The sequence below is a fragment of the Budorcas taxicolor genome, chromosome 13 (assembly GCF_023091745.1).
Source record: "Budorcas taxicolor isolate Tak-1 chromosome 13, Takin1.1, whole genome shotgun sequence".
In the NCBI taxonomy this organism is placed as follows: domain Eukaryota; kingdom Metazoa; phylum Chordata; class Mammalia; order Artiodactyla; family Bovidae; genus Budorcas; species Budorcas taxicolor.
This window is the reverse complement of record NC_068922.1, coordinates 61,933,066-61,955,187: the sequence shown is the minus strand read 5'-3', so window position 1 is coordinate 61,955,187 and position 22,122 is coordinate 61,933,066. Positions and strand designations below refer to the sequence as shown.

General features: G+C 49.8%; 1 protein-coding gene across 1 annotated transcript; it reads right to left on the bottom strand.

The window, feature by feature from the left end:
• Window positions 1–228: 228 nt before the first annotated feature.
• DNMT3B (DNA methyltransferase 3 beta) lies at window positions 229–21,345 on the bottom strand. The gene is made up of 22 exons (XM_052650912.1): window positions 21,316–21,345; window positions 20,988–21,150; window positions 20,148–20,209; window positions 18,584–18,691; window positions 17,570–17,695; window positions 16,692–16,901; window positions 15,553–15,711; window positions 13,741–13,848; window positions 12,754–12,898; window positions 10,984–11,109; window positions 10,813–10,857; window positions 9,602–9,681; window positions 9,194–9,306; window positions 8,616–8,799; window positions 8,074–8,158; window positions 7,013–7,158; window positions 6,594–6,684; window positions 6,128–6,276; window positions 4,984–5,069; window positions 2,518–2,587; window positions 1,716–1,834; window positions 229–418 (listed from the first exon to the last, which is right to left on the bottom strand). The coding sequence occupies exons 1-22, from the start codon at window positions 21,343–21,345 to the stop codon at window positions 277–279; spliced, it is 2,547 nt and encodes an 848-aa protein (XP_052506872.1). The 3' UTR covers window positions 229–276.
• Between the last annotated feature and the right edge of the window lie 777 nt (window positions 21,346–22,122).

Sequence of the window (22,122 nt, the reverse complement as noted above, 5' to 3'; positions counted from 1 at the left end):
GGAGGGGAAAAAAAGCCATCTTACTATCTATTTCAAGTTTTAAAGTTTTAGGAGAAGATAAAATGAGCACCGTGTTTGGCCGCTCCGAGCGGCCAGGTCTGTATTGTGCACAAGGAGGTGGCACCTCGGGGTCCCCCGGCCAGGAAGGGGACAGGCAGCTCTGCTCCCGACGAGGTACTCGGCGCAACCCCGCAAGCACAGCTGGGCTGGCAAGGGCAGAGCCGGGCTGCACCTGCTGGGTTGTGGCTCTGCCCACACGCCCTGGTGCCTGGGGGACTATTCACAGGCAAAGTAGTCCTTCAGGGGGGCGAAGAGGTGTCGGATGACAGGCACGCTCCAGGACCTCCCAAGCAGCTTCTGACGGGCCACACGGCCCATGTTGGAGACGTCTGTGTAGTGTACAGGGAAGCCGAAGATCCTGGGTGGGGGAGGGTACCAGAGTGAAAAGACAGGGAGTCAGATGCGCCCCCACCAGCGTGCTTAGCGCCGCTGGGAGACTCCTGGCCGAGGCAGCCCATGTAGCTCTGCTCTTCCTACCCTTTGACCCGTCCCTTCCGCCAGGCCTCTTGACCCCCAGAGGTCAAGTCCACCAGTTCTTCGGCTCACAGATGCCTGTCATGAGGGCATGGTCCCTCTCTTGAGGGCACCTGTCTTGTGCACGGCCCCACGCTTGCACTGTACTGCTGCCACATGGTGCTCGCTGGACTTTTCTCGGATGAATGACTGAATGAATGCCAAGATGGCCAGCCAGTCAGCAGACAAGTACCTATCTTCACATCACGAAAGGCTAGAAAGTTATGCCATCGCCGCACTAAGGAACAGGGACACTCACAAAGCAGGTCTTATTTCCAATCATCAGATGCTCCAGTAATTGACCATGAGTAAACTGAAGCATCCTGCGTTTTCTTTCCCTCTTCAAAGCAAATTGCTGGATCAAGGCCCAAGCTGGACTTAAATGGCAGATGGCAACAAAATATACCAACAGCCTCCTGAGTGGCATTCTACCACAGGAGAAAAGGTACAGGTCTGGAAAGAGGCTACAGATACACTGGACCTCACTCTTTCCCAGGTTTACAGTCCATACTACTAATTAAACCAAGAAATACATCCAGTTATAGAACTAAACTATCTGGAGTGATCAAAATAACCCTAAGACACTGCCAAAAATGTAAAGAGGAATGTTCACAACCCTTACTACAGTCTCATCACAATAACAAAATAAAATGAGAAAAAAAAAAGTTAAATGCAGAACAGGAGAAATTAAATCAAAGAGTTGGTTCTTCAAAACAGATAAAATCCCGACTTAGCCAAATAAATGGATAAGGGAGACGACAGACTTTGGCTAAGGAGTTTTGGAACAAGCAACTCAGCAGGAGGAATCCTGACAAAGAAGCAACAGCTTGCCAGTAGTTTCCTTTAGCTGGATCCTCACACATCCTAGGGTCCCAGCATGTCAGGGCAGGCAAATGCCAGGGAGACACAGCCAGGTAAGACAGATGTACTGTCTCATGGCCTCAGGTTTCAGATTCCTCACCACCACAGCCCTTTTGCCATTTCTGGAAGGAAATAAGCACCAACTGGAAAGGTTACTCCCAGCCCTGCTAATGTAGAAGGTCAGCGAGACTACGAGGAACATGCTGCTGGCCTTAACCACGGTTTCTACCCCTTTTCTCTCTGTCTGCTTGATTCCCCTTTCCACGAACAGCCTTGCTCACCTTTCTAGCTCAGTGCACCACAAAACATCTTCTTTGCCATTCATGACAACAGGGAAAAGTTGGTTTTTCCCCTGTCTGATCGAGTTCGACTTGGTGGTTATTGTCTGTACTTTCTTTAACTGGAGAACAAAATGACATCATGGAGTGAGCACAGAATGAACGGTTCTGGGTCAAGGCTCAGAAGCACCTAAGGAAGGTGGAGGAGGGAGGGTAGGTGGGGGAGAGAGGGTGGCAGGGCCAGGCTCGGATAGGGAATGAGAAAAGGAGAGATGGAAGGACACACTCTGTGCTTCCCACAAAAGCCAAGAAGTTAATGAGCAGGAAGGACCAGCCTCAGAGAGAACAAGAGATAAACAAAAAAGTGTCCATGAATGAGATCAGATGGGCGTCAAGGAAACAGTTATTGATGAAGCAAGATTAAGCAAAAGGAAAAGTTCCCCCAGATTACAGAGGATGGTCAAGCAGGGTTTGAATGGAACTTAGCTTAATGGAAGCTTTGAAAATTAAGTTTCTGAAGATATTAATATGACTTATAATAGCAGATTGTTTTTTTTTTTTGGGCAAAAGTATAGTCACTTCTCACTTGGGAGTCTCCAAGGAGCATGCATTCACAATAGGAAAGTCTGGTTGCTGTCTCTCATTTTTGTTTATCAAGAACCTCTCCTACTCTGTATTTGAAGATGGGATAGACCTGTGTGGGGAAGGAAGCCCAGCACCAGGGAGTCGTGTGGGGGGAGGACACCAAGGTTTAGTCCCATTGAAAGGTCGCCAAGTGGTGGGCCAGGCACAGAGCGCTGCTTACCTTTGCTGTCCTATTGAACTCCAGGCAGTCCTGCAGCTCGAGTTTATCATTCTTGGATGCTATCACAGGCCTGGGAACATCCAAAACCCATTACTTTCTACTGCTTGGGAAAGGGCCTTGGCTCGGTGCTTCCCAGGGTGGGAGTGAGAGCCCAAGCTGCAAAATGTGCTCTGGCCGAGAACTTGCTACAGAAATACGATAAAAATGGCCCAGGCATGAGCACAAGCCTGGGGGTCAAGTCAGGGACAGGCTAGCTGCTTGGGGCAGGAAGCCCTCGGTGCAGTGGTGAATGGTCCCCCTCCCTACCCAAATGGTTAACAGTAGCCCAAGCGCCTTCACTGAGGAGAGCAGGATGGTGAAGCACATGGTTAGAGGGGTCAGGAGACACTTCAGTCTCAGCCCCACTGCTCACTGGCTGAATGAGTGACCCTGAGCAAACTCTGCCATCTCTGAGCCTCAGGAGCCTGGAGTTAAGTCTTTGTACTCTCTACAAATAGTACATCAAACCCACGATTGGGTAGCTTACTGCGGGAATGCAGCCTCAGGAGGCTTTAACAGTGGGGTCCAGGTAAGGACAGTAGTTAAGGGGGTCACATTAAGGGCTACAGTTCCCCTTGTAACTTTCACCATTGAAACCTGCAAATGCAGAGAGAGGCAAACAGATGCTTGAGAAGCAGAATGGATAGATACTGAAGTGGTTAAGCAGGTCCAAAGCAGAAAACTAGGAAGAGGTCTGAATGCACAGGGTTGATGACCACCACAGCATCCCTGGGTAAGGAACTCAGAGGCCAAAAAGAAATCAGATGTCAGATTGGACATGGTGCCCACAAGAGCAGCCACTGAACACAAAATACTGCACTGACCTCACCCTCTCTCCATTCCCAACTCTTCCATGTGCCTAGGGGAGGGCAGGGCTGTGAACCCTACATTCTGTTGATTCTAGGACTGAAATCTTAAAAACCCAGTGTTTAGTCTAAGGGCTAGATTTGGTCTGTGACCTATGGTTGATGTAGAGTCACAGATCCTAAGATCCCAACTGTAGCAGCTCACTTCTCATCCCAATTCAGACAAAGTTCTGCAAATCCCAGTATCTAGAATCTGATCCCTCTGTGCAATTCCACAGGACACCTTCCTGGAGCCACCACGCTCATTGTTTTCAGTGCAAACTTGGTACCTCTTGGTACCAACACAAACACAGAGCTGTCCTCCCCTGAACCACATCTGAGCTGCCTCCCCACTTCTGTTCTCATCTCATAATAGTCTATTCTTCCACCAGAAATCCCAGAGAACCAGAAACACATCTCATGCATGAAAAACTCACCTGAACTCCCTGAGCCAGAATACATTTAACTGTTGCCATGACCACAGGCCTCATGTAATTTGGCCCATTTCACGCTCCTGTCCCTGACTCCTAGAATACTGTTTTTGGAGCTGCACTGCAAACACCCTGTGACTGTGACCCCTGACCTTTTCACTCTGAACTTCATGCCTCTGCTCCTTCTCTTCCAGTCCTGCTGGGATAAGAAGCCTCCCCATTAACTTTATCTGTCTTCCCTGTGCCTACCCCACTGGCAGGGTCAGCTCCGTTAGAGCCAAGACTGGCATTGTCACAGCACAACTGGCAGCAGGGACTGCAGCGTCTGGCACGGTCAGAGCTAAGGAGTGGAATGAAGAAGAACTTCCAGATGTGGACACTGCTCCATCTGACAGGCAGATTAGCCAAATGAAAATTCCAAGCTATTCCAGTACCTTCTCACCTCTGTCCACACTTTGCTAAATGCCTGAAAGTTATGCTTCCAACACTTCCTTTGAAAGAATCTTTTTATGAAGCTAACTCATTTGCAAGTCCTATTATCATCACATTTGGTATCTTAATTAGCAGGTTGTTCTCCCTGAAGCCACATGAAAGAGATAATTAATCGTCAGTTATACCCCTTATTTCTTTGGCTTTCATCATGACAGGACTAATGAAAAGCTGGGTAAAGAACTCAGTTAAGAAAATCCAAAGACAGGCTTTGGGCTACTGACGGTTATCTCAGCTCTGCCACCTGATTGGTCACCTCAGGTCTGGTCCAGGGATCATCACTTCATCCTGGAGGTAAGGAGACTGGAAAAGTTCATTTCCCAACGGACCACAACAGGGAGGTGGAGAAGCATCAGTGTCCCTGGCTGCGACGAAGCCTGCTCCAGCGCATAGTACCAGGTTTAAGCACCAGGTCCGTGGGCAGAGCAGGAGTAAAGTATATTGTGGAATCCTGGCCTGAGTCTCAGGCAGTTGCTGTACAGCCTAACAAGCTTCAACCATAACACTAAGGGTTGGTCTGAAGCAGAGGGTGAGGTCTTTCTCAGCAGAGTAGCTCTTTATACAAGGTTCCAGTGTGTCTCTCTCCTTAGAGTTGGTGGTTATGGCTCACACCATTCTATTTAACTTGGCTGTTACTGGTCCCACTGGGAGCCCCTTGTTACCTGTTCATCCCGGGCAGGTTGCCCCAGAAGTATCGGGCTCTGTGAGCAGCAGACACTTTGATGGCATCAATCATCACTGGGTTACACTGTGGGGAGAGAGCAGGGCAGCTGCTGGGAGCCCAGGGCAGAATGCAGTTGGCACTGGTGATATGGCTGTCCCTGACTGTGTGGGAGGAATGACTCCTGCCAGGCAAGGGACTGACCAATTCCCCTCAAGAACCTATCTGAAGGACCAAGCCTGTGTCTCTCTGTTAATGGTGGGGAAAGAGACCAGATCAGACTTGCTGCTTTAAGAGGCAGTATTCCCTGGGCATGTCAGCTCATTACAGAAGCTTCGGGTACAGGTGGGAAAGGCAGCTCAAAACTGAAACCCAGCAAAATGCATGAGGTCCTGGTTATGGAAATGCAGTGCTGGCAAAATCTGACTTCTGTCACTGATTGGCCAATGTCCACAAGGCATGAGGAATGGACCAACCAGTTCCAGAACCTTCCTAGCAGAACAGAGGCTTTAAAGTCGGGGGGAAGTAAGTGTACATGTGTGTGTGTATACGTGCTCAGTCATGTCTGACTCTTTGTGGCCCCATGGACTCTAGCCTGCCAAGCACCTCTGTACATGGAATTTTCCAAGCAAGAATACTGGAGTGGGTTGCCATTTTCTCAAGAAGATCTTCCTGACCCAGGGATCAAAACCTCCTGCACTGGCAGGCAGATTCTTTACCACTAGCACAACTTGGGAAGCCCTTATATACATACAGATATATATTATATATAGACATACATACAGATTACATACAGATATATTATTATATATAGTATTTACTACAATGCTTGATGCACACTAAGCAGTAGGTAATTATCTTTCTTATGGTCCCTAAAGCAGAAGTTCTGAGCATCAGCGTGAGAAAAATTCAAGTAGAAAGTGTCTGGTGCTCTCCTGGTGCCTCCAAAAGCATGCTAGTCTCATCTTGACTTCAGTGGGTTCGGGGTGAGGGGAGAGATCAAACATTTCCCACATACTCTCACAACTAGCCACGCCCTCCATGGGGAACCATCAACCCCAACCCTGGAAATAACCCTCACCCCAGTGCCAGCAGGGCCTTCCCGTTTGTGTTACCCTGAGAATCAAGACTGCAGAGGTTCTCACCTCCAAAAACCGAGAGATGTCCCGCTTGTCGCCGACCTTCATGGCCACCACGTTCTCAAACATCCAGAAGAAAGGCCGGTCTTCACCCTCCTTGGGGCGAGTGTAATTCAGCAGGTGGTAGAACTCAAAGAAGAGCCGGCCTGTGCCCTCTGAGCCCACGAAAGACAATGGCAAAGCCAGGTTCAAACCCTTCAGCCCGCTCTTCCATATTGAGACCAATGTATTCCCAAGGACTAGCTATGCTGATGACTTACTGTCCCCTCTCCCTGCCACCCTCTAGAAAGACGGGCATCAGCCATGCGAGATTCATTCTTATCTCTGGAAACTGAGGAGTCACAATGAGGCATGAACAGAGCCAACAAGTATAGTTGGCCAGAAGCTAACAGCTCCTTCTCAGGGCACTCTTCCTGGCCAGCAGTCAGGGGACAGAGGGTCTCTTGGGGCCTATGTGAGAAGGGATGCTTACCATACAGGCCTTTCCTGGCAGGGTTCACATTGGAGAGATCATTGCATGGGCTTCCACCAATCACCAAGTCAAATGGGCCCCATTCTTCAATCTGCAGGAGAAAAACAGTCAGGGCTGGGGCTGGGAATGGAGAGATGAACAGCCTGGATTCCAGGTAACTAGCTAGAAGGAAACACACTTCCAAGTCTTGCTTGGTCATTTAAATTTCCCAACTTCACTTCTGACCCAAGAAATCCAAAAGCTCAGGCTTCTCTGAGACTGATTTACATATGAAGGATTTTCAAGTTGTAAGCTTAACACTACAGATCGAGGTAACCAAACCTGTTCTTCTGCCACAACCCTGGGCAGGTATAAGGTGACCAATGGGTTGTAAGGATATAAAAGGTTCAGGGAGGAGAGGAAGGGGGTGTTGCCCTCACGTTTTTCTTTGTGATATTCCTGACGTCATTCACATATTTGATGTTGCCCTCGTGCTTAACGGTGCCAACAGCAATGGACTCTTCACACACTTCAGAGGCCACGTATTTCTCCACTTTGATGCCCAGTTCTTTGAGGACCAAGTACCCTATGGGGGTGGGGGGGAGCGGTTGTAAAAGGGAAGAGAAAATGCATCAGGATTGTCCTGCCCAGGGCCCATCCTTCCAGTGATTGCCTGGAAGCCATCTCCTTACAATCATTAGAACTCAGACCAGAGGCATAAAGATCATGGCAGTCCTCGGGAACCCATGCTGACAGCGATGAAACTGGGCCCCCCAGACTCTCTGCTGTGTCCACTGGCAGTCATGTACCAAAACTGACTAGTGCATAGCCAATGCCCAGCACCAGCCACTCCAGGACAATCAGATACATTTCCGGCAAGCCATAGTGAGAATAAGCCATTGTACAAACACAAATAGTTTTCTAGAACCTACTTTCCCCAAAGGGAGGGGAAAACAAGCCACTGGTGATAACCTGAGTGTCTTTTAAAGCCGTCATTATTTTTGGCAGGTGGACACTGGTAAACAAAAATACATATTAATACAAATGATGCCAAATGCACAGCCACTGATTCCCACTGCTTCCTATTCTGGTAAAAGGAAAATGTTCCTAACAATATATTATAGGGCACTTCTGAGAGATGAATCAGGCAAAGCCCCCGGAGGCAACACGTTGGCTATGCTAATTCTGTACAGGGGAAACCTGAGGGAAATGGGAAGGAACCAAGACTCGAGATACTGGGTGATGAGTTCAGAATTAATCTCCAGCGTATCTATGATATGAAACAGAAAATAATTTCCCAAGACTCCTACACATTAAAAATAAAATCCACGCCTTTAAAGGAGGACCAGGTGGGTGAAACAATGTAAATGTTCAAGGAGAGAAACAAGAACCAACGGATTTCTCAGAACAGGTGACCAATGGGTAATCCCAGGGGTCTTTCCTAACACTGAAATCAGATACCTGAAGCAGGTAAGCATCCCTAAGTGAGCTCTAAACTCACCTGTTGCAATTCCATCAAACAGCGACAAGACTCGAATAGGCCGCCTTCGGTTTGCAGGAATCGCAGGGTATAACTTGGGGGCTTCCTGACAGGTTAATAAAAAAAGAGGTCATAGAGGTGAAGGTGCAGAGGTGGGGCTGGCCTTCCTGAGGGGCAACAAGCCCTGTGTTTTAACCTTTCTGAGCTGGGATGCCCTGAGGAGCTTCAGCACAGATGACCCTTCTCCCATTAGGACATGGAACAACGAGACTTTGACACTACTCCAGACATGTATTCCTCCATAAACAACATGCAGCCCTGGAAAAGCCACTTTCAGCCAGACCTGAGACTAAGTCAAAGGCTTCTCTTCCCCTGCAGTTCTACTACTAAAACTAAGACTGGGTCAGTTCCATCTTATTTCTTCAGCAGGCCCTTGAAATCCCAAGCCAAGAAGGCGGGGAGGGGAGAACCCCAGAGCTGCCTGAGTCTCCAGCCTGAGGCTCTCAGATGCTCCTTGGACAGCGGAGCTTTGTTTGGCGGACTGGGGCAGATGCCAGGCTTACGTATTCAAGCCCGGGGTCGCTGGTGAAGAAGGCCTGCAGGCGCACACTCCAGTCCTTGCGGCGCCGCAGGATGCCGTGGCAACGCTGCGGGAGACACATGTAGCAACTCCAGGGCTCTTGCAGCTTGGCCTCTGCCGCTGTGCCTGCGCCCACCAGCGCCTCCAGGCACTCCACGCAGAAGCACCTGTGCCAGGCAGCGGGGGGGGGGGGGGGGAGGGTGCCTGTCATCCGCCGGTGCTCCTGTGAACCCACCCTCCCCATGGAGATGGCTCGTGCTGGCTGAAACCTTCTCAGGCTCCTGGCTGCCCCTCCCCACGGGCGGGAAGGCCTGTGTTTGGGGAACAGCAACCTCTTCCTTGGGGACCCATGCCATCCCCAGAATTGGCTGAGCTCTGGGGGTGATGGATCCTCCTCTCTCACGCCCTGAGCCTGTCCGTACATCCCAGTGCTACTGTAGGGATGTACAAGCACTTCAAGGACAGGCCCCCGCAGATAATTCTGGCTCTGTGCCCTGGCTCCCGCTCAGCGAGGAGCCAGTGCCCAGGCCTGGAACCCGTCCAGGGAGCCCTGCGGCTCACCGGCAGCAGCTCGTGTTGCTGCACAGGAGCAGCTCACGGCCCTCGCAGCACACGGTGCAGTACGACTGGTAGCCGTCGTCGTCGTACATGTAGAAGAGCTCGAGGAAGCGGTCCTGGCAGCAGAGAGAGACGCCTGTGAAGTCGGAGGCTGGGCACAGCCAGCCAAGTCCAGCAGGCTCGTCGGCCCTCGGACGCAGCCACACAACAGGTCGCTAGTGGCTTGGTGCTCTTTACAGGGACAACTGGCCTGGGTCTGCAGGCCAGCACCCCTGGGAGGGAAGGGTAGGGTGATCAGCTCCCCTAGGACCTTTCCTGCTGCCTACACTCGGGAGGCTTTTGTTTGAGGAAGTACGGGAAGTCACAGAGCAGGCAAGGGGCGGGAAAGTTCAGGGTGGGGATTGGACTTACCCGGCATGTCTGGCAGAGCCCACCCTCAAACAGAGGATGGAAGGACACGGGGTTTTTCCTACCACAGGACAAACAGCTATCTGTAAGAAAGACAAGGCCACTGCTAAAGCCTTGGGTGTCACTGCGCTTTACTCCATGCTAGGATTATGTAACGATTTGTCTCTGGAACCATCCTCGATCCCACATGGAGATGGCTAAATCAACAGCTCCAAGCAGAAGGTCCCACCAGACAGATAGAGGACTGGCCCAGAAGAAAGCCGCGGGGCTTGGGGCAGGTGGGGGGTGGACCTGGGTGTGCAGGGAGCAAAGAACAAGCAGCTGCACCAGCAGAGCCATATGCTTGGAGAGCCTGGCGTGCAAGTCTTTAGAGACTCTTCACAGACCGGGACTTCTGAGGAATCTGTGGTCGTGCCAATTTGCCGGTTGTCAAGGATAGGACTTGACTGTGACCAATCCCACACACAGCCTATAATCTGTGATTTCAAGAGCCGGGGTCCTTTTCCTATTAGGCTTTCCTGCCTCATGTCCCATCAGCAGGTCTTACAGATCTGACCAAGTGGGCTGGGCCTATCGAATACCAAGGACCCTCACCCCACGCCCATCCAGGAAGCAGACAGATGGCTGAAGGAGTCTTTAGGGCTGGGGAAGATCATGGGTACAGGTCCCGAGGATCGTCAGGGTCTGCCCCAAACGTGGGCTTCCTGCGTCAGCAGCTGTGCCGTCTTCTGACCCTGAAGTGACCAGCCACTTCATATGGTGACTAAAGGACATGGGGGTGAGGATGCAATAGGCAGCCTTCCTCACACATTCCAAGATCCAACAGAAGTGTACTGGGTTCCCAGCCAAGGCAAAGGAACCAGAGCTGGTTCGAGAATGACAGTCTTCCACCTCTGAGCCAGCTGCAGTGCTTGTGCAGGGGGCTTACGAGGCCACATATCGTGGTTTCAAGTTTGTGATGCTTCTGGTCCAAGCGTCACTTCCTTACTGTCCCCAAGCATCCTTCCTGCTCACCGACCTTAGGAATCATCCTCAGTGAAAATCAGACAACTCAATTCTAAGTAGCACCTGAGTAAGGTAGGTGTCCACACCTCACCCTGAGGTCAAAGCAGAGTTTGGGGCTAACCTCTGCAGGGCAGGGCAGACCAGCAGCACTGGAGCACTAGCTGGGAGCACCACCGAGGAAGGGAAGCCAGCAAGGGAGAGGGCGTTACCTTCCAGATTGCCTTTGTTGCTGGCAACATCCGAAGCCATTTGTTCTGTTAAGAAAAGACAAGGTGATGAGAAAAGATAAGGTTAGAGAGCCTTGTGCTGGGCGTTCCTCCCTACCTGCCCACAACCAACTGAGGATGGATGGGCCCCCAGCCTCCCTGCCGCACAGTCACCTCGACTCTGGTCCTCCTCTCCTCGGTCTTTGCCGTTATTATAACAATTTGTCTTGAGGCGCTTGGGTGGGGGGCAGTAGTCAGAGGTGGCTGAGTCGTCAGCTGTGCGTCTCCGTGTCTTATTCTCTGTGAAAGGTGAGGAGAAGGCAGCCGCGGCTGGGTGGGAGGAGGGTGCTGGGAGCGCAGGACCCTGGTGTGCTAGGCCTGGGTGCCAGCTGCATCTGGCTGTAACCGCTGGGTGTCACATGGCCCGTCTATGGACAACTTGGATGAGGATGATGTTATCTGAAACTCACGTGCCTAACCCACGTACAGGGCCTTAAACAGCTATTGGTGCAAAAGCATCCTCTAGATCCAGCACGAGGGAAGTAGACACAGCTCAGTCTACAGATGCAACCAACTCTGCCCAAGATGTCTGATCAGCTGAAAGCCACAGGTAGCTACTGAGAGCTGGCAGTCTCACCAGTGTGGCTGAGGGACTGTGTTTTAATTTAATTCTGATGCAAATTTTAAAACTTTTGATAAATCCCATTAACTAGTCCATTTGGAACAAGTCGGACATTGGTGAAAACACAGATCAACTGATTGTAATGGAAACTCAGTGTCCCAGTTGAGATGTTCTAAGACACTTAAAGCACGATATTGACAAGAGGACCATCATTTTTTTATACTAAATGCTGAAATAGATTAAGTGTATGATCAATATTAATTTAAGCTTTTTGATGTGGCTACTAAAAAACACTGAATTATGTTAGGCGGCTACTGTTTTTATTTCTGTAAATTCTATTTTTATTCAATCTACACAGTATTATCTATTAAGGGACATGGTTTAATTTGACTATCCCTAGGAGAGAAAATTACACAGCCATTAATATCATGAGGACACTTTAGTGAAAAAATGACATTTAACAGTGCTTATACCATAAATATTGAGAAATGAAGGGAAAAGTAGAAATCCAACCAGTGTACAGAAAGAGCTGGAAGGACGTGCACACCCAACCAGTCACCTGGAAGGCAGTTGTGAGGGTTGGAGGGAAGGGGGAGGTGAAAGTTCAGGGTGACTTTTAAACATATTTGATTCTTTTCAGAGTACTTTATGTGCAAACAGATTGAAAGAAAGTGCAGAGAAAAGAGTGCATAGTCAAAAGATGGTGAAGGAATACCGTGTTTCCTGGCTTCTAAGTTCCTACTGCCTGTACGACGAACCTTCGACTTATTAACCACTTTTTTGGGGGGAGGGACAAAACAGAACAGAAAACACGGCGTTAAATGGAAGGATGAGAAGACATCCTGGATTTCTGGAGAGAAACAGGAAAGCAGCTGCCTAAACATGGAGGCACTGCGATATTGGTCAACTTGAGGATGGATGGTGCCCCTTTCTAAATGGAGGTGACCTAGATTTAGGGTGTTTTGAGGGGTTTTTTTAAAACACTTTCCTAGTTTTCTCCAATATGCAAAACTTAATTTTTTCCCCTTAAAAAAAATAAATAAATAAGGTGCTAGTGTACATTCCACCTTGACTCTGTTTACTGAAGCTTTCAGAACAGATTCAATCTCAATTATCTGTACTTGACCATCTAGCAGGGAAAGTGGCCAGTGAAACTAGAAATGTTTGGGCTGTTTTGGGGGAAAAAAACGAACTTAGTCAGCCAGGGACAACTGACTGCTGGAAAGCCGGGGTGAAGTGAGAGGCAGCAGGCATGACTGTGCCACCCAAGGGTGCTCTCACCAGCAGTGTGGCAGGGGTGTGCCACAGGGCGTCATTCCTACCTGGTTGCTTGTTGTTAGGTTTGAGACCCTCGACCCCTGTGGGCTTAAAGCCTCCATGGGCCCACTCCAACATGGGCTTCAGCTGATCTTCCAGTGAGTCTCCAGGGCTGCTGGGGAACGTCTTGCCAGCCCGGATCCTGGCTTTCTGCCGAGACAGAGATAGAATCTGATAAATAGGCGGGGTGGGTATTTGCCTGGCTTACCCCACCCTGGGACTCCCCTTGCTGGGGCCTCATTCCCCTTCACACCGGGCCCTTTCATAGCCAGACAGCTGTCCTGAGCTGTGGTATGTGACAGGGAGGGAGGAGCAGGGACAGGCCACGAAGGAGCGTTCAGTCTCCCTGCAGAGGCACCAAACATGATCTCCTCCCTGTAGAGAACTGGAGTGGTCAGGTCAGAGTCAGCTGGGCCACTCTTAGCTACAGGAGAAGTATCAGTCAGCGTTGTTTCATGGTCTCTGAGAAAGGTGTGGAGGTGAAGCCTTAATGTCTAATTAAGCCTAGTGCTTGGTCTCACACATGCTGGACAGATGACACTGATCACTGCAAATCCAAGAGAAGGTAGAGGAAGGACAGAGCCTGACGGTTCCCATGGACAAGGGGAGGAAGCAGCTGACCTCAGCAGCTGCATAATCTTGGCCTTTTGAACAAGCTCTGGAAAAGCTTGCTCACTAATGCTAATATCGCCACTCACTAAAGCTGATATTGCCTCTTACTTCCCAGGGGTCCTCCTTCCTCATTCAGAGGGCAATTCAGACAGACATCAGCGGGACACGGGGGCAGCACTGGGAAATTATGGACAGTCTCAGACCCTTTCCTTCCCTTCTCAGCATGCCCCTTTAGACTGCTATCTTTTAACCTCTTCCGCTGGTTGCCCAGGTCCCCTCCAAGTCATTCTTGGCCACACTGTGGATTGAGTTGGCTTTCTGTATGTTCCTTGCTTTAATCCCATTCTTGGGGCCAGGCTAGCCACCCACTGCCAAGTTACCTCCAGAGCATGGTACATGGCCTTCCTGTAAGAGACCAGCTTATTGAAGGTCGCCAGGTTAAAGTGCTGGCTGAACAATCCCAACGCCACCAACTTATCTGCTGGAATCTAGAAGAGAAAGTTGTCATCAACATCCACCCACAGCCTATATCTGGGGTGCCCTGGACTTCTCATGAGTTTATCTCTGAGGATCAAGTTCACCGATATTTTAAGAGCAAATGACCTAAATAGTCCCTGGTGTGGCCCCCTTGCAGCTCAGTTTTACAATTTTCCATGGATGCTCCAACTTTTAAAGGGTTTGGTACATGTTCTAACCTCCTTCCTAAGCATAACAAATAGCTATGATTACTATTTACTATTTATTTCAGCCATTTATTAAGTGAGCTAAGGGATGGGATTAGAGAATAGTACATGGCACAGAGTTAAGCTCTTTTTAGTAATTATGATTTGTTGATACATGAATTCAACTGGGGCTAATGATCTAAAAGTCTCATTCCCACGTCCCCAGGTCATGCATGAACCATTCAGGCTGCCAATGAGATGAAACCAGGCATTCAGGTTTCAGAGCTCAAGAGACACGTAATGTCTCATTCTCCCCAGTGATGGCACTCATGATCACCTCTATTTACATTTCTAAGCCTGATCACCCATAGGGGTGTCATCACCACTGATGAAAAGAAACTGCAGTTCAACCACTGTGCATGGAAATTCAGGTGCCACCGCAAGGCCAAACTGTTTCAATACAGCCTACAGCCTACAGCCTAAGCACCAGGCCTCATATTGCAATTACACCCTGTAATGCTAAGACAACAGCATCTTACTAGAATCAGATATGGTTGTGCTAAGCACATTTTATGTCTCACTCGCCAAAGAAATTAGAAACCCTCCATGTTTCTTTTCATTTCATTTCACACAAGTCATTGCCCACTTTCTGGCAATTAGATGCTTCAAGGCACAGGCCCCAGATATTTGTCGTTTGGCTCCCCCTGCTGGCCAGGGAGGAACTCTACATGTGAACTTTCCCTATCAGGGAGACTATTGTTACCCATTGAGAACAATGTTGCTACTGGGAAAGATTCAATGAGAAAACCAGAGTCTCAACTTACTAGCTGGTTCTTCATTCTCACACCTGTCTCCTCGCTGCCAACCTGCCCACTTGTTCTTCAGCTAACCTCTGGACACACTGGATGTTCCTCACCTAACCTCTGGACACACTTTAGCTCTGGATGAGCTAAAGACAACATCACAGGAAAAGCATTGTTCCTTGCGTTCTAGTCAAAACCTAGAGTCTAAGAAGATGTCTTAAAAGGTGGAAGAATCGGATCAACCTGATTCATCCCTAACACAGATTCTCAATAAGAAAGATGAGCTTTAAATGGCTAATATCAAAATCAAGAAACGCTGAAATCTCCAAAGAACTTTCCCATAACTGTCACCAAGCGACCCTGGATTCATCTCTAAGCCCAGCCAGGGATGTCCTGGCCCCCAGGGCTAAATGATAAGTCAGAGACCTCCCTCCTTGCTATCTTTTTCCGGCTTCTCAAATGGAATACTTAGAGAGTATTTTCCCAGGTGGCCACTCTTGCCCCTCAGAACCTATACTGGTGACTCTGCCACAGAGAAATAAACCGGAGGCCAAGTGGCCATGAATCAGAGCTCTGGGCTGGTGTGAGCCCCTGGACACACGGAGTCACTGAGCCACATCCATCGCAGAGAGCAGGCTGTTATGTCAAAGGGCAACTGGGAAAGGGAAGGAAACCCTGGCTCTGTCCACAAGCCCATTAAGTAAGGCCCATCTCATCCTAGACTCACCTCGGAGAACTTGCCATCACCAAACCACTGGACCCACCGCATGCCAGACATCGCCTGCCGCTTGGAGGTGGCCTTCCAGGACACCACCATGGCAGGCCACCAGGAGAAACCCTTGATCTTTCCCCACACAAGATCTCCTATTCCAAACTCTTTCCCATCCTGCAAGAAGAAAAACCACAGGAACGAAATCGCAGTGAGATCGACTGGCTGGACTGAGAAAAAGCCTTCCCTGGCCCACCAGCCCTGATGGGCATTGCCTTAGAGTCCAGCACAGGGCTTCCGGCAAGTGCAGGCAGAGTTCCTCAGGAAGTTCCCTACCCCTCCAACACTTCCTGGTTGAAAACTCAGGAGAATTGCTTGAAAATAAGCAGCAGAGGATGGGCAGGTTTGGTTGCATGACAAGAACATGAGCTTTTATAGGTTGGACCTACAGTATGTCACGTGTAATATCTGACCTAGTCTCTGGGAAACACGTTAAACTGCAAAGTCAAAGAAACAAAAAACAAAACTGAAAACTCACACGAAGAATCGAGTAAAAACCCTGGATATTCCCACAGGCCATAAAATGGGATAGTACAAGTCATTAGAATGTGTAAAAAAAAAAAAAATTGGCCATTTGCACGTAAAAAGCTTGCCGTAAAAGGGGAGATGCCCATGGAATCATGCAAGCTATTAAAATGCATTAAGATCTACTCTGAAGTCATGTACTTGGAAAACAGATTTCTACACGGTATGTGTACATAGAGTAACACACATGTAGCAAAGCCTGAGTGGAGCCAGCAAGCTCAACTGGTTGGTGATGAACAAAACCTGATGGAGTAGACATGGAAGTGAGGCAACTTCAGTTCTTAAGTTAAAGAAGCCAATCAAAAATCGTGTGTATATGCACACCTGATGAATATAATTATGGATTATCTGTGTATATACATTTCTAAGTACAAAGATATAATGTTCAGAAAAACTTCGGAGGCAAACTAATCTGGTGTCTGAGTCAATGTCGAGATAAGGATACAGGAAGGGCCACTTGACAAATGGGAAATGCACTTGGAGAATGAATCAATTATTGTGATGAAAGTGACAAAAAGTCTTAAGTCACCTCTGGGTAACTTTTCGCTGTACTCAGCCCTTCCCAGCGGTACCTGATACTCGGTGCTGTCTGCATCTCTGCCCTCTACGTCCAGCTGCGAGGACTCCATGCTCTCCTGCTGGCTGTCCTGGGCCAGGCGGGCGTAGGGCGTGCTGCTGCCCTGCGGCACCACATCCTCGTCTGTGAGGTCGATGGTGAGGTAGGGGCTGGCAGGGGACGGCCACGGCGTGCCTGCAGAGGATCCTGTCCTTCGCCTCAGGGACTGTGAACATAAGGACGCAGAGCATGGGCCACAGCAGACCGGGGCGGGGTCGGGGGCGGGGGGGCAGTGGCCAGAGCCAGAGGTGCACCCAACTGCTTCTCAGTCAAGCAGGAGTGAAGCAGAGTGAAGACATAAGTTAACAGAACAGAGACCAACAGGGACAGTTTTCCAGGAACAAGTAAGTGTCCCTTAAGTGGGGAGAGAAACAACTTCCGGAAGAACAAGGACAGAATTAAGGACCAAGACAGGATAACAAGTGATGCTCAGAGCGGGCTTCCTGGTGCCTAGCCCTGACGTAGGAGTTGAGAGTTGCTGTAACCCATGGGGTTGCCTCTAGAAGAGTCACTGAAGATAGTAAGGAGACAAGACAGTTCTGAAATCAGTGGTTTCAGCTTATTGTTAGGAAGTGTAACGACCCAGTCCACAGGGAATTCTTGCACTTCCCACCAGGGTTCTGTCTAGGGATTAGGCCAGGAAAGAAGTCTTCAGCCTTAGGAAGAGCTTAGCCAGCTCCCAGGAGAGAAAGGAAAGGCAGGAACCTGAAAGGGAGAGGAGTGAGAAAGGAAGCAGGTTATATAAATAGCAGCCACTTGGTGTGCTGAGAGGGGCAGAGTTTCCAGTTAAGAGCCTGGGCGGGGGGTAGGGATCTGAGCATCCGGGGAACCAACCCTGGTAGTTGAGAACTCCACGGGGGATTCGTCCACGTGGCTGCGGCCCTGCCGGCCTCGGGTGGAACGTGGGGAGGGCCTGTGCCTCTCCCGGTTGGAGGTACTGCTGTTATTTCGGGTTCGGACCTGGAAGCGAGAGGATAAGCACAAGGCCTTTGGTGAATGGAGGCTGGAGGCTCAGCCCGGGGGCCCAGAGCACTAGACTTGAGAGGCCACCTCAGGCCAACAGGAGTGAAGGCGGTGATTGATTCACTCTGGTCTGCTAACTTCCCACCCCTGAATTCCCTAGTGAGAGAGGAGTAAGGGGGCAGCATGGCGGGCAGGGCTGCCTGACAATCCACAGCAGGTCCTACTTGGCCTCGTACAGCTGAAACTGGCACCTGCAAACTGAACTGACAAAATCCACATTTATTCCCAAAGACTTCTTTCCTGCAAGCATTATTATCATTGTTACATTCTTCAAGATAGATGTGAACTCCCTTAGGCTTTCTTCTCAAAAAGGCATGAACTTGAGTGTTGCAGACCGTGTTCAAATCCTGCACACAAGAGTGAATGCTTAACCGTGGGTAAACTACTGGCATTTTCTGTCATCTGTGAAAACAGGCCGATAGACATCATGTGCTGGATAGGATTATCAATGGCACACGCCGTGGTTACCAAGAGTCAGTCTGCTTCCTAACAGCAGGCTGGGTGACCATAAGCAATAACTGCCTTCCCATTTCCAGACTTTTTAGTCATAGAATCCACCTACAAAAGCAACTTGGTCCCAAAGGTAACTGGCTGGCACTGGAATCATCCACCTGTAAACTATACCCCTGGGCACTTCTTAGAATGCTCGCCAGAAAAGTAGAGACCTGCCATGTGAAAACCATCTCAATCATAATTAATGAGGTTTGCTGTCACTTTCTAATTTCAGAACATTTGTTCCAAGTTCCTCCAGGGAGATCCTAGACAAGGCATTTAATGCAGGCATGTGTGTGTTTGAAGTGCCTCAGCTCAGGGGTAGACACTTACAGCTGGGCTTTCAGACCGAGTCCTGGTTTCCCGGAAGAGCTTTGGCATCACTGGAGTGTCGGAGCCATCCCCGTCTTCTCCCTCGCCATCTCCATCACCCGTCAGGTCCTTTATAAATGAGAAATTATGAATTTTAGATGTCATATAACCAAGATAGTTTAAAAATGAAGAGTCAGTCATATTGAAAACAATATTGGTCTGAGTAGACTTTAAAAAATCTGCAGCCTCATATTGTTCAAAAGATTTTACAGGTATGGGCACAAAAGGCTTCACGATGCCCTTTGCATTGACACCTTTTCTTTGGTTTTCTAATTCCACTGGGGTTTCTCCTGAATTCAAAAATCATCATTTCATGGTTAGACTAACTGCTATGCCCAGCAGGGAGACCCGGTCAGTTTCCACAATCAACAGCATCTGGGGGAAACAGGCTTGAGGAAGATGCTTCCTGACATAATGGCCAAGAAGAAATGGCACGAGTCCTGTGTCAAGTACACATCCCGAGCTGCCCACCGAACTCAACAAAAACTCAGCACAAGAGTCAGAGAGGCGGGGAGCAGTCCGATGTCTGGCCAGAGTGTTAAGAACTTGACTTTTTCCCTTGTGAACTAAGGTCTTGAGTGGGTCCAGTCCTCTCTTTAAAACTGGCACAATGGTTCTTCCCCTATAGCACAACAGAGTTATAGTGAGAATCAAGTAATGCATGCTTGCCAAGGCAGGGCACAGAGGAAGTTCCAAGAGGTCAGAACAGCTGTTCTGAGTCTCTGTTCCAGTGCTGTCCCTACCAGGTCCCCTCAGCTCCTGATCCTCATTATCTGGGTGCTCACGCGTGGTCCTCCATGAGGACAAGACAAGCCGTATGAGGGGGAGTTCTCATTGTCTACAACTTTCAACCGTAACTCTGTCCCCAGTGCCTGATACGGACCTGAATTAGCAAAACTCTAGTATGATTCATAGGGAAACAGAAGGCATAAATAGTGTCATGAGTTTAAAAAAAAAAAACATGGAAGAGCTACAACTTGGAAAAAACTAATCAAGTAGAAACCTTGACATTGCCCATTGGTAAAAGATATTTCAATGATTGTTGAAAATCCCCTAATAAGGCAGGCAAGTTCTTTCCAAAAGGAAAAAATAAAATCCTTGAGGCCACAGGGCCATACAATCTTACTGTCAAACCACACACAGGTATATTACAAGAAATAAAATCATACATTCATTTTACTCATGAATAGATGTTAAATTCTAAAGTAGGTCCAATTTAAAACATACCATGAGCAAGCTGGATTCCTTTCAGGGGTAAAAAAAAATCTTGTTACAATAGAAATTTATCAGTTCAATTGATCATCCAGATTGAGAAAAACATTCATTTCTAAAACTCAGCATGTGACAGCAGCAAACGTCACTTTACCTGAGGTTGTTCTAAGTCTTCTGTGTACCTGGCAGTGTTCAAATTCCTCATCAGCAAGTACTTGCTGGCCATCAGTTTAAGTGGGCCTCAGGTTCCCTACTTAATATGCAAACTATAGAGTTCCCCTGAATCCCAGAAATGTGACCACAGAACCAGTACCTGAGTATAACTTAGCAGGCTGGAGACCTCCCTCTTGGACAGTCGTGAGCTTGATCTGCGGCCTGGAAGAAGGCGGAACCAGAGTCTCCTGTGAAGAAGGGGCTCCCCTCGTCTCCCTAAACCCAGTGACATCCTCAGGGGTTAAATCCTAGCCCTTGAACAGTTCCTTCCTATGCTGCCCAAATCAGTGGCCACTAACTCCACTAAAGGAGCAAGCCAGTGCCTGCCAGCGCAGCCACATTAAGTGCTCGCATGTGGCTCCTTGCGGTCATGTGAACGGTGCAGAAAGAGAACACTTTCACCCTCTAGAAAGTTCTATGGGAAGGCCTAACTTGAAGAGTTCTCTTGACAGCAGGATGAGACAATACAGGGGTTTCTAAACCAGCTGGGCCAGAAAATCTCAGCAGGGAGGATCCCAGGTGATGCGATCTCGGCGCAGCAGAGAGAAGGGGAAGAGAGAGAGGCTGGGACTGGCAACAAGCCTGAGATGCTCACTGCCTCTTCTTTTCTTCCCAGAAAAATGACAGGCCCAGGTCCAGGGGGAGAAGGCTGTCCCCATAGGAGTGTCAAACACCCCAGTCTACCTATGCTGTGTCCACCCCCTTATCCGGAACAGAAGGGCTCATTGGCTTCGGGTCACCTATTCTGTCCCAGTGGAGGTGACAGGAGAAAGGGAGCAGCTCTTCCCTGCCCTGGGGCTGGGGCAGGGGTCGTCAGAGCCCAGACTCCCACAGCCCGCCTTGCGCCTGCTCGGGGGCTTTGTCCCAGCTGTGGTCCACCGTGACCGCCCTCCTCACCCCTCCTCCCCACAGGCCACGCCACCTCTGCCACCTCTGCCACCTCGGATCTCAGGGGTGCTGATGGCCTCCAGGATCGGGGGTGAGGGCGCATCCTTGGAGTCCGAAGACTGGTCGCTGCAGCCCCCGTTGGTGAGGATAGAGTCTTCCCTCCTGCTGGCGTCCTCCTCTCCATTGAGTTGTCTGGTGTCTGCCTTCATTGTTTCCTGTAGGAAGGCCAGAGTGAGGAGGGCAGCAGAGATGCAAGGGTGGAAGGGCGCAGTGTGCCCCTAAACCTCTGCCAATGTCAGCAAGTCCTCAGGCCAAGAGAGGGCCTGGGAGTGGTTCTCAGGACCCCACCCAGGCCGCCCCCCATAGCCTGCCCCCCTCACCAAACTCGGAGGCTCAGGACTTGGTTCCATGTGGCCACTCGACCCGAAGGCTCAGCAGCCAGCACCCAGGACAGAGGAGGGGGCTGGGCCGTGGTCTGAGGCTCAGGCTGCTCTGTGCAATTAGCCGGCCACTTCAAACAATGCCATCTAAGGCCGGCCTGCCTGCCGCCAGCCTTGGTCCCCTCTGCCCCTGGCGCGCTCTCCCTGCCCAGTCTCTGCAGGGCCTCGGGAAGTCAGTGCATTATTTTCCCTCCTGACCCCTTTGTTTGCTCTCTCCCTTCCCCTCAATCTCCAGGTCCTCTTCCCACCGTCCCCTCCTCCCCCACAGAACAGCTTCTCTCCTCTCCATGGCAGCACAAGCCCCGCCCCATCACAACCTCGGGGGCCCATTGGTCTGCTGGCCTGTCGCTCACTCTCCTCCTCCCTTACCAGCTGGGGCTCAGAGTCCCAAGTTCCCAAGAAGGGAAGGAATGGAGGAGACACAGGGGGAAGGACTAGGATGGGTTAACCAGGGACATGTTACCCATCTGCTCCAACCCCACCCCACCTCTGGGCCTTTGCCTCCCCACCCCTGCCCACCCTGGTAACTGCATCATCACTAGGCTATTAAGCTAAGACCAGCTCCAGCCAGGTCTTCAGGCATGCATTGGAGGGCTGTGTGACCTTTGACCTGGCCCTACTGCCTGCAACATGTTGGCCTCAAGAACATGTACCTTACTCTCATTTATTCCTCTTAATGTGATTGTGGGCCCATTTTGTAGAACAGGAAAACTGACCCACAGACCTTGTCAATCTTCAACATCAAAA